Source organism: Myxine glutinosa, chromosome 1 (genome assembly GCF_964187855.1).
Source record: "Myxine glutinosa chromosome 1, kmMyxGlut1.1, whole genome shotgun sequence".
NCBI lineage: Eukaryota > Metazoa > Chordata > Myxini > Myxiniformes > Myxinidae > Myxine > Myxine glutinosa.
Genome location: NC_136261.1, coordinates 289,705,341 through 289,718,586, shown reverse-complemented (window position 1 = coordinate 289,718,586; position 13,246 = coordinate 289,705,341). Strand labels below are relative to the sequence as shown.

The 13,246-nt window shown below is 41.4% G+C and overlaps 1 protein-coding gene across 3 annotated transcripts in view; it reads right to left on the bottom strand.

The window, feature by feature from the left end:
• LOC137438801 (lysine-specific demethylase 5D) overlaps window positions 1-13,246 on the bottom strand; it is a 153,230-nt gene that overhangs the window by 113,630 nt on the left and 26,354 nt on the right. For all 3 annotated transcript variants that reach the window (XM_078767342.1, XM_068134172.2, XM_068134180.2), the window contains exons 2-3: window positions 10,513-10,590; window positions 4,569-4,691 (exon numbers count right to left, since the gene is read on the bottom strand). In XM_078767342.1, coding sequence (XP_078623468.1) covers window positions 4,569-4,691; window positions 10,513-10,590 — 201 coding nt within the window. The remainder of the gene's footprint in view (window positions 1-4,568; window positions 4,692-10,512; window positions 10,591-13,246) is intronic.

Below are 13,246 nucleotides of genomic sequence, written 5' to 3'. Positions count from 1 at the left end.
CTGCCATGTTACTTCAGAGCCGCACGTTTATATAGGAAGAGTTCGTCAGGAGTCAATCTACTATCTCCTGGTACGTAGAATAAACAGTATTTGTAGAATTTCAACAAAAGCCACATCACTGTTCATATCGGTAAATATTATTCCATCGTGTTTGGAAAAACTGGAAAATTGGAAAACTTGGAAAAATTGAAAAAGCAATATAGCCTATTTTACTCCCAGGGGTCCCAGGAATACCCACCCAAAATATCGTTGCAATCAGTTGAGCCGTTTTTGCGGTACCTTCGAACGGACGGACGCACATTTGGTGAATTATTACTAGAATACTAGCAGAACCTGTTTCTTCGCAGACGGACCAAATAGTCATCCTGTTTGCCAAAATTTGCTATATTGGTTCACTGCGTCTGTATAGAATCCGTAGATTATGATAACCAAACCAGCATATGGGAATATTTCATCAGTTTATTCAAGTGCTCTCAGGTCTGTTATTGGTCAGTGGCTCATTGCAGCTTTGTTTGTCATATGCCCCAAGGGCAGTTTGCATTCGGTACGATAGCCGATTAATATCACAGGAGCGAGCCAGAGATCATGCACAGCACCGTCTTCCATATAAACTAGTGCGTGCCCGTACGTTTGTTCTCATCCGTTCATCCGTTTGTTCTGCACGACGCCTTGTGACGCACGTAGCGTCGCGTGTCAAGCGAGCAGCTCGTTCTTCATCCGTTTCTTCTGCACGACGCCTTGCCTCGCGTTCAGTGTTGTCTGCCAAGCAAGCAGCTCGTTCTTCATCCGTTTCGTCTGCACGACGCCTTGTCACGCGTCCAGTGTTGTCTGCCAAGCGAGCAGCTCGTTCTTCATCCGTTTCAGCTGCACGACGCCTTGTCACGCACGTAGCGTCGCGTGTCAGGCGAGCAGCTCGTGCTTCGTCAGATTCCATTGCACGTGCACGACGCGCAGTTTCGTTCCTTCGCTGTCGTAAATGACGAATGGATTGGGGCATTGTGTTTAACTACAATCAATCTATAATATAGACTAAGTATATGGACAGTAAGTATAAGATAGATAAGATAGATAAGATAGTATAGATATATAAGATAGTAAGATAGTAGTAAGATACAATCGAGACAGTAAGTCGTCACTATCCCTAAGTCCGGAAGTTACGTCCTCACTGTCCGGAAGTTCGCATATCGCAGTTACGATTAATCGCAAATTAGTTTTAATGGCCAATTCTTCAATTTTTCAAACCGTGAGGCAGAAACAACAAACACACGCGGTTCCTTCGCTGTAGCTTGACCGTACATGCAAAGAAAAATTAAAACTTTCATCGTTCCTTCGGTCTTCGCTCTCGTCCTTCGCCGTTCCTTCGCTCTCGTCCTTCGCTGTTCCTTCGTTCACGTACAAAACGTATGTGTTTGCTAAATAAATGGCCATAACTTGGTAACCACTTATCCGATTAATAGCAAACCTTGAAAAGGCACATCCTCAGGTCCCCAACAATATACCTGGCAAGTTTCACTTAGGTCGGACCAGTGGTTGTCGAGAAACAGCGGTCACAGACATACACACAGACACACAGAGATTGCTTGCACTATAGAGAGATGTTGTTTTGCACAAACTGGCCCGCAGCACGGCGACAGCCAACGGATCGAGCACGAGCGGCTTGCGAATGCACCGCCACGACTTAGCCTTCACATTTGGCTGCTTCACAGCCTCAGCTGACTGTCTCCAAGGCACCTGAAATCACCTCCATGGACTGCAGTTTCCTCCTAAAGTGCAATACACTTTCCAGTCAAGTCATTCTGCCCACATTCTCAACCAGCCTCACTTGAAAACAGGAGGTTTTCCACAACAAACTTACTCTGTACTGTCTTAAAGTTAACACTCACTGCCTCTTCAGTGCACATTTTACAATACAACTTACTCTGACAATTTCCCTGATACAAGAAGGAATGTAAGCTATGCAATCACGCGGTCAATGCTATTCTTACCACAATCGAGATATGGATCCCCACCACTTCCAGGCAACAGTATTATGTTGAAGTGTTAATCTCATAGATGCAGTTAAGTTTTAGGCTGTTTTTATGTGGCAAGTCATATTGTTGCCTTTCTCAACAGAACCCATCAGGTTTGTGACAGCAGCTTGTCGATTGCTTTGAACATGCGTTCTATACGAACACACAGATTTATTTTGTCCTCTTTTACAAACTCGGCAAAAGGCCAGGACGTTTTTATGCCAAAATGGGAAATCTTTAATAAGGATTAGCAAAAGAAAAGAAAAAAGTACAAACAAGTAAATGTGGGCTGAAAAAATTGTCTCATGAAGTATAGCGATTCATGAGTATAGTCGAATAATTAAAACGAAAAATGACACAAAGTTCACTTAGATTTTCCAACTATTCCAACTATTTTCCAACCAACAACAATTGTTTCCATCTCGGAACTATTTAAAAACGCACCACAGCCCCAATTTGAACTGCTGCATACCTTGACAGAATTGCTTGCTAGTCAAATGCCAAAATATTATTAATAGATGAAAATCTGATCTGCCGATAAATATATAGCCAGGATCACCAAACCAGCGAAAATTAATATTGCCAGTAGAGAAACCATTGAAGACATTTCCACAAATATTTCAAAAATATCAAAAAAGATCACTCTACTTCAGACATCCGTGCATTCCTGACCACGTAGTGGCACGAGATGACTCAAATTACGTGCAAGAAGTCTGCATTAGATCGAGAAAGGATAAAATAAATAAAATAAAAACTACACCATGCATCCATTTCTGCAAATGACAGTGGATCTATAGATTAGAAATATGCAGGCGACCTTGCCATAAAACTTTGTTTTATTTCCTGACTAATAATTAACGGACTTGTCTCACAATATAAACTGTTATTAGCCCACGATTACAGGGGTTTGTTTTGTCTATTATCTTAAGCTAGTACACAATAATTGGTTTGGCTAATTATGTCACCGTTTCGCAAAAATGAATGATGACCCACAATCTTCTTCTTCTCCTATTCCCTTTTAAAGGGTGAGTGAGGTCCAACGGTACCAAGGTTCTGCCCTGCCTTGACTACGATACTCCTCCACTCCCCTCTGTCCTCAGCCAACGCTCTACACTCACCAACCACCCGCACCTTCCTTATATCTCTCCTCACACAATCCTCCCATCTCAACCATGGTCTACCACTCTACCTCTTTTCCTCCTACCTGGTTCCCTCAATCTATCCGCTCTCTTTATCATTCTCTCTTCCCCCATCCACACCAAGTGTCCAGCCCATCTCAGCCGGCATTTCATCAATCTCCCCATCAAGCTCATCTGCACAGCAATCGCCTCACTCAGTTCATCCATCCTCCTATCCACTCTCTTCACTCCCGCAATCCTCCTGACCCAGTTTTTCTCGCAAACCTGTAGCCTCTGTTGTTGTCTCTCTGTCACTGCCTTCATCTCCAGACCGTAAAGATAGGCCAGAGTTACACAAGACATCAAGAACCTTTCCTTTCAATCTCCTTCAAATCCTTCTGTCTGCAATTACTCCCTCCATGCTCCTTCATGCGTTTGCACTCACCTGAACCCTCCTCCACACCTCTACTTCCTGCTTACCATCCCCGGTCACTGTTCCCACCAGATACTCAAACCTATTTCCCTGTGTGATCTCCTTCACCTCTAACCTGCTTTTAATTTATTTTCTCTGCTGCCCGACCCACATCACCTCCATGCTCATTTTCAGCCCATGTCTCTCAAGTGCCTCCTTCCACTACCCCAGTACATCCTACATCTCCCACCTACTCTCCCCCACAACAACCAGATTGTCCATGTACAACATCCTCCCAGGAATACCCCTCATGTTCACCTTCCTGCTTACCAGCTCCATCATCATGATAAACATGAGTGGCCTGAGAGAGCACAATAATGAATAATAATAAATTATGCACGATGAGATACCACTTTTTAAACGTTATATGATTGTAAACTTACAAAAAATAACCCAACCACAAAGTACGCCAATGTAACGTTTGACAAAAGTACTGAAAAGGCCAGATCACAAAAAACACAATGTATAGCAAAGATCATGAAGCCCATTAAAGATCAATTTGCAGATAACATTTGCAGAGGGAGAGGCACGTTTAACTGAAAGAAAATGACACTGACTCAAGCAGGTAAAGCTGGGAGTAAAGAGAGAAGAGTCAAGAAGGGAGGGGAATTTGGGAGGGAGAGAAAAACTTGGTGTTTTCAGTTTTATGGGGAGGAATAGAAACTACGAACATTTTAGTATCTGTAAAATGTAGAAGAAATGCCTTGTACCAGAACATTCACACAACCTTGAAATGAGAAACAGAATTACCATGGCATAAAAAGGTAATTCAACAACACCATGATGCTCAGAAAGGACAAATATCCAACATTGCAATTCTTGCTTGCATTTAACCATGATAATTCTCAGCACTATTTGTATCCCTTCCTTGCAAATCATCAAAAAAGTAGGGTTGTCAATGAGAAACAAACCTTTTATTGTGTTGTATGTACTATATAACCAAGAACAACCCCTTCCAGAATGTCACACCTTGCTGAGGCTGTAGAGGTCCAGCAATTTCCTCTCGACCACAGGAATCTTCAGTGTTGATCCTTGCAGCTCCCAGAACTTTGCAGTCTGGTCCAGAAAATTAAGTTTTACACGTGTCTGTGCCTGTACCGACAATAAGGAACATCAAAAAGCATTGAACGAGGGTAGTCATTCCATTTTGATGGCAACATAAAAACCAATCTCCATTCTATTTGGTGTAATGGTGATAGAAAAATAAGCAAAGCACAATAATAATTCTACAGCAAAAATAAAATAAAAATACACACACACACACACACACACACACACACACACACACACACACACACACACACACACATCTGGTTTTTTCATTTTTGTTCCTCACAATTCTATCTCTTATGATTTTCAATTCTTATTTTTCTTATTCAATTCTTATTTTAAAATGCATTTAATTAATTGTACAGTATTGGTTGTTCCTAAACTTAAATATAAAGAAATTAAATGATTTCTGTAAATTATGTTAATCTCACAACATCCCATATTCAAATTTATTTAAATTGTAAGCCTCAAAACATAGTTCCCTTACTTAAAGCAAGAACCTTAACCTGTAAGCAATTGACTAGTTTCCCCGACTGCATTTTTGCAATGCGACTGCGACTGCATTTTTAAACAAATCTACAATGCAATCCCAAACTAGTTTATGTCTTAAAGATGCTGCAGAACAAGTTTCATCAAATTTAATCAATATTTGTGACTTTTAGAGCGTAGACGTCAAATTGTTTACAGACGACAGACAGACAGACGGATGACGGACACTGGGTGTCGACAAAAACTCAGCTGGACATAGTCCAGTTGAGTTAATTAGTCAAATTCCAATCCCACTCCTCCCTCCTTGAGGTTTCAATCTTTTGAGCCCAGGACCTCTCCAAAAGGCGGATCCACAACCTCGATCATGGATCCACATACACACACACACGATCAACCACCAAAATAAATCAAACTGAGAAAGTAATGGAGCTATGGAACACCACATGGATACTGTAGCGCTCGGAAGGAAAGATTGAAATACCAGCAGTGAAGATATTGTACAGTAAGGATATTCCAGGGTGAGAGCCTTTTATCCATCCTGTTTTGCCTGGCCTTGGACCCACTGAGCAATGCCATTGATGAGCAATGCCATGGATACTCCTAATGCAACCTCATAACGTCCAATAAGAAAAAGTCCAAAGGGACAGGAAAGGTGACACTTCTAATATACATAGATGATCTAAAACTCTTTGGACCAAATGACATAAAATTGGTAAAACAACTGAAATTGATGAAATGGTACTTGGACAACATTCAAATGTAATTTGGCCTGGATGTGTGCCAAGTGCACATTCATGCAAAGCAGACCAACAAAAACAGACAACATAAAAATATACCGAAATACAACAATACAGGAACTAGAGAACAAAGCAGCCTACAAATACCATGGAGTAGAAGAGGGCCACAAAATATGTCACAAACAAATCTACAAAACAATTGCCAAAGAATACCTGTGTAGAACGAGGCTGATCCTGAAAACATACCTCTCCCCAGGAAACAAAATAAAAGCCTTAAACCAACCAGCAGTCCCAATATTCCCATACACATATGGAATAATAAACTGGCCACAAGCGGAAATCAACAAGCTAGATATCAAAACAAGGAAACTCCTCACCATCCAAAAAATGTTATGCAAAAGTTAATGTATCCCTCGAATGTATCTGCCGAGATGGGAAGGTAGCGGCCGGATGGAGCTCAACCAGGTGCGCAGAATGACAACTGTAGGATTGGCCGAGTATGTGAAAAGTTCAACAGACTACCAAGTCTTATTTTAAAGCAAACACGAAGAGTGCAAGCCAGAGAAGGTATCCATGATCCACCTACCAAGAAATTCCCAGGTGACAGGTGCAAATGGAAGATGTCATGTAAGAAGATCATTATGGAATCAAGAAACCGAAACAACAATGAATACAGCCCCCCAACAATTGCAAAATAGACAAAAGAAAAATACAAAGCGAAATATCAACAGATATACACTTGACAACTTGGAGAATGACAAAAGAGCAGGAAGGCATAAAAAAAGAGTTGGACAGATTGGACACAGACAAGGAAGGCTCATTAAAATGGCTAAGAAGAGGTCAGCTCAACTGGGATAGAAAATGAATCATTATGTTTCATTTGTTTTTTTGACACACACACACACACACACACACACACACACACACACACACACACACACACACACACACACACACACACACACACACACACACACACACACACACACACACACACACACACACACAAACTCCCACACTCTCTTCAATCCCACTCCTCTCTCCAGGTCTTCAAAACAGCTGTTCACCACCATCTCTTATCTTCCCCATTCCAAACCTTGATCTTTTCTACCCACGTTAATCCACCCAAAATCGGCCTCCTTCAAATTCCATTTTCTTTCCTGAAAGTCCTTGTAGTGTCCATCTTGTTTATCCTGTGTATCCCACCTGAGCCCTTTCCGTTCCACAGATTTCCCGATGTCCCTGCTCTCTTGATTTTGATTGAAATTTTTTTTATTTTTCAACCATGTAACAGCATCAGCATGTGAGTAATTTAACAACGTTGACATATAATATAGAAGTGTTAATTTTATATTTGTCATATCCCCCATAATACATTTTGAAAGACCCCAGATTCTGGTTGGGTAGGGCTCTTGGAGCCCAACTAATTTTTTCTGACCCCAGAATGAACACTGCTTGTTTTTAGTTTTTGGAAGTGCAGGTTCCCTCCGCAAGGAAATGCTGTGAGCTTCGGACGCATGCAGCTGGGCTTCACTAACAGGGTCTTAAGAACGTACCAGTCAGGTCTCAGGTACAGTGTCAGCAAAAATCTAACATAAACCGGCAAAATGTCGATAATCATTCACTGGCAATGGCATTGTCCATAGAAGTGCAGGTTTGTGGGATAAATTGAGCTCAAACAGACATTTTTGCTTGAAACCACTATGGAATGGTGCAATTCTCAGAGGTTGCAAAAGCTCTGCCATTATGATGCAATGACTCCTCCCACGGCACTGGCAGAAACACTCAGTTCTACTTCCAAGCAGGCACAGACAGATTTAAAAACTAGAACACCGCAAAGCAAGCAGTTGTCGAATTACCTGGCTGAAATGGCACAAATGAAAGTGTGGGAAAAATGTGCCTGAACTTTTCTTTCACAAATCCAAAGCCTGACGAGATATTTTCTTAGACAGTAAAAGAGACAGTAAAATGACAGTAAAAGCCATTAGACAGAAAAATGGCTTTGTGGTATTTTGTCTAAGCAGTGTTAGAGTAGCCATCTAAAGAAACTAGAGGTTCCAGGGAAACGGAACTCAACTGGTCTATATCAATATGGTTAGAATATGCATAATTATGCATGTTCTATTATAATGTAATGTTCTATTATAATAGAACCACAAACTATATACAGACTTGGCATTTAATATGGAATATTTTTTTTGTGGGGGTGAACTTACTTTTCAAGATGACTTGGAACCAAAAGTTCATTGGAATTATGTCGAAATTATTCTAGATTTTGTTAATGTGACCTTTAAAAGAAACAAAAACCACATTTGACATTTCAAAACAAATAAATTGATCCTTGAAAGTGATGTAAACTGATATCGAACTCAATTCACAGACAGTACTGTGTTAAACTTCTGTACGTTTTCCAGAAGTATTTCTTTATTTTGCACATTAGCCAATTATTTTTTTAAACAAAAACAAAAGGTAAATTATGACAGATTACGGACAGTAAAATTACAGTTCAGTACTTCGTGTAACCCCCACGAGCATTCAGGAGAGCACGTACACGTCGAGGCATGCTGTTCACGAGATTTGCCAAGGTTTGAACAGGAATCGCCTGCCATGCAGTGACAATAGCCTGCTGCAATTCACGCACAGAGGTTGGCTGCTGGTCCGAGTTGTCGATTTGACACGTTAATTCTGCCCACAAGTTCTCTATCGGATTCATATCCGGGGACATGGCAGGCCACTCCATATGCTCCACACCATGGTCAGCAAGAAAGTGTTGGATCATGCGAGCATGATGAGGCCGTGCATTGTCATCTTGGAAGACAAAGTTTCCTCGAAAGGCTGCACGAGCAAATGGAAGCAATGTTTCTTCCAGAATGGCCCTGTACTTGAACTGGTTCAGGTTTCCATTCAGAACAACCAGGTCAGTTTTTCCCCCTGCATGAAAAGCAGCCCAAACGGTCACCCCACCACCTCCAGCTTTGACTCTTGGCACTATACAATCTTCGTTGCAGGCTTCATGCACTTGTCTGCGCACTCGGATGCGACCATCTTGACGATAGACCAGAAATCTAGACTCGTCACTGAAGATCACATGATTCCAGTGCCCTGGCTGCCATTGACGGTGCTCTGTGGCCCACTGCAATCGGCGCTGGCGGTGTTGTCTGGTCAGGCATGGCTTTCTCAGGGGATGCCTGTCATGATAGCCTGCTTGAACCAGTCGTTGGTTGACTAGCCTTCTGGATACAGGCACATTTGTCAGTTGCTGCCACTCAGCCCTAAGCCGATTAGCTGACTTGGTACGGCCATTGCGGACTAACCGGTGCAGCTGGCGATCATCCCTCCTTGTGGTTCTGCGGGGACGTCCTGGCCTCGGTATTGGAGTAGGGACACCCCTCTGAGCATTTCGTTTCAGGATATTTGACACCTGACCTTGAGTGATGCCATACTGCCAAGCAGTAGCATGCTGTTTCATGCCGGAATGTCGTAAAGCCACCACTAAATGACAAACAGCATTGTCGAGTTGACGGACCATCTCCAGGGGAAGCGACAATAACTTTTGTAGACGTGCAGCAGTTGTTTCCACTAATACAGAACACAACAACCCTTATATACCCGATTGTGAAGCCAATCGTCAAATGTACCTGTCCGTACATTTTGTCACGCCACCTGTGATATAATCCTTTTATTGACTTTTTGCTGCGACAGACAATCAGTGACATGGTTCTTTTAACAAAGAAATCACCGAAGCGTAAAAGAAACTCACCAGATTGATATACTGAGTTCAGAAAGTAAACCCATCAAGGAAAAAAAAATATTCCATATTAAATGCCAAGTCTGTAGTTTATATGTGCGAAAAATATATCACAAAAATCGATTTTTCAATATGGCTGCCCTGCCGCGCCCAATTTTGGGCGTGCAACGCCCAAATGCAATCCCAAACTAGTTTATGTCTTAAAGATGCTGCATAACAAGTTTCATCAAATTTAATCAATATTTGTGACTTTTAGAGTGTAGACGTCGAATTGTTTACAGACGACAGACAGACAGACGGACGACGGATGACTGACACTGGGTGTTGACAAAAACTCAGCTGGACATAGTCCAGTTGAGTTAATTAGTCAAGTTACAACTCAGATAAAGGGATTTCCTCCAACACTCCCCCCTTTACTTCAGTTTAGTTTCAGTTTGTGCCTATTTCCATATGCTCTGTACAAAGGTAAGTAAAAATAAACATGAGGGAGAATTACTTTGCAACACATGTCCCCTGGGGGTCCCAATAAATGTTCTGTTCCAAGCACTCAGCAATTGTGAGCCATATACAGTGGAACAAATTGTTTTTGGTATGCAAAGCTACAGAACAAGTTGCAGTTTTTGTAGCTTATAATAAAGCAATGTACCAAGTTTCAGTTGAATATGTTAAACAGTTAAAGGGTATGGAAAGTCTGGAAAAACACAAGTGGGACCTCCGGTGAAACCGGCATGGGACTAATAAATGATTCACATCCATATGTGTGACTCAATGCATCTCGGGGCATTTCCAAAAATCTAATTGAATGAATGAATGAATGAGCAAAAGTAAAACAAGATTGGATAAATAATGGAATACAAGAATGGTTTGAACATCAGCCATTTGTTTTTACCTCAAGCTCATTGAGTCGCTGAATCCGTGGAGTGAAGCGAAAGTTATCAACATCCACAGCAAAAGGTGGTCGCCATTCCTGGAGAAGAGGAAAAAAATAACTATTCATAACATTTCAGTGGATTATATACACCTCGACCCCGGTATTCACGGGGGATACAATCCTGTAAAGTGCCACAAATTGCGAAACCGTGAATGGGGGGGGAGCATTGTTTCAATGGAAAAGGGGAGGAGGGGATTGGGTCCCGAATCACAAAAATCCACCAATGTCAAGGAACAAACTGCGAATGGCAAGGCAAAACCTGCAAATGTCGAGGAAAATCCCGCAAATGTTGATAATCTGTGAATGTCGATGAAAATCCCACGAATGTTGATGCAACTCCTACGAATGTATGTTGTGCCATTGTTTCAGTGGGGGAAAGGTTATAGGTTCCCGGCGGTTCCTGATTCATAGAGGAAATTTTTTTAAGTTTAAAATGTTTTCGAACGCAAATGCACATGATTATAGTTTCATTTAAAAAATGCTTACAAATTGAAGAAAAACGACAACACCAGGTACCATTTCCAATTTATTGTAGGAATGCGCTTACAATTTATTAAAAGTGCTTAACCAGCTTAACCACACCGCACCGTGAAACTAAAAAAAACAACATGTATCGTTTCAATTTTTTATTTCACAAACACGCAACTTTTCAAATGATGATGATGATGATGATGAAGATGGTGATGATGATGATTATGATGATTATGGTGATTAATTCAAATCCCATTAATTCCTCGAACTCTGAGGGTGACCAAAATGATGGTGCTGCAAAGTCGTGCACTAATGGAGAGGCAGGACAGGCAGGACAGGCAGAAGAGGGAACAGGTGAGGATGCTGAGAGGGCAACAGGACAGGCAGGAGAAGGTGGTGATGGCCTTGAGGTGGAGGGAGCAGGGCAGAAGAAATGTGTAATGGAGAGCTGCCTGGCAGATTGTCACAGGTTGATGCAGCTCTTTGTAGGGAAGCAGCACATCATACAAGCCCTTATTGAACTTGTGGTACTATGCAACGTCTGGGTCAGTGTCGTGCACCCTGTTGGCAATTGCCCGCATGTCCTGCAGCCTCGCCCAGGAACTGGACTGTGAGGTTGGACCACGGCACCTCTTCCTCATCACTGCGTGCCCCTTCCTCCTTGGAAACCTTTGTAATGGCCTCCAACAGTGAGCTGGTACAGGGAACGGTTCAGCATCATGGGTTTCAGCATGAATTTGCCTTTTGCGTTTGCGCAAATGAGAGGTGCACTCAAAGGCATAATCTTCTGTGTGTTGTCCTCGATCCATATGCTGAGAGCCTTCTCCATTCTTTGTATGTGGGCATCTCAGACTTGGGTGACCACCTTCGAACTCAATGCAGAGCTCGCTGCAACACTTTCACGAATCACCTTCTCCTTCTTCCGTATGTAGCGAATGGTGGATTCATTGATGCCATAATGCCAGCCCAAATAGGCCGCACTCTCTTCTTTCGAAAGACGGTCGAGCAGCTCCAATTTGTTGCTCAGGGTCATCACTTTTCTCTGCCTCTTGGTAGTCGATGTATCTCCGGCACTGGTCTTGCGCTTGTAAGCCATGATTGAACGATGAGCAGAAGCAGAGAGACAGGTAAAAACGCAGGTCAAATAAATGGGACAAGAAGAATGATCGAGACCCAGGACACAGTCGGTATGTGTACGAATGCGGGCATTGTGGGTAGCTGCAGGAGGGGTGAGTAGTCTGCACATTGTTTGTGGGGGATGATGCCATATTGAGCATTCACTAATTAATACAATAGATTTAATGAAGGTATTGTCTGTCATTCTATAACTCGAGGGGTTGTCTTGTTCACGTAGCTGATGGGACATATATCACTTATAGTGCGGCTAAAATTTGCGGCCGCGAAAGCCATGAAAACGTGAAGCACACTGTCAAGAAAGTAGAAGCAGGTCATGCTCACGGCTCGTATATGTTTTTATGCATATGACCAGCTGCTTTGTGCATGGCTGGTGAAAGATGGGTTTTTATAACTGTGTCAAGCTCATGGCTCGTGAAAAAATAATAATTTGGTGCACACGAAAAACCGCGAATTCGCGAGACCCGTGGCCGAGAATAGAGAAGCAGGTCACAATTTATCACCTGCAAATACAAGGAACATTTAAACGCAAAGCGTTTAAAATTAGCGTAAAATAGTATTGCGTTTTAAATTAACAATTATACAATCTATTTCAGAAAATATCACACTTTGTCTCTTTTTTTGTTTATGCTAATTCAATGTCTTAAATTATAGATAAGTCAATTCTGAGTACAAGTCAATGACCAAACTTCTGGGGAAAGAAAGTATCGACATGTATGCTGAAAAATATAGTATACAGTACTGTACAAATACATTTATGTACATACATATATATATATATATATATATATATATAATATATATATATATATATATAAACACACATATATATATATATATATATATATATATATATATATATATATATATATATATATATATATATATATATATATATATATATAAACATATATATATATAAACACACACATATATATATATATATATATATATATATATATATATATATATATATATATATATATACATACATACGAGATATATAGGGCGTGACGAGCATTCCTCTCGATCACGCATGCACAGACATGCACAGCTCAGACCATAGCATCGCATCCAACCCTGAGGC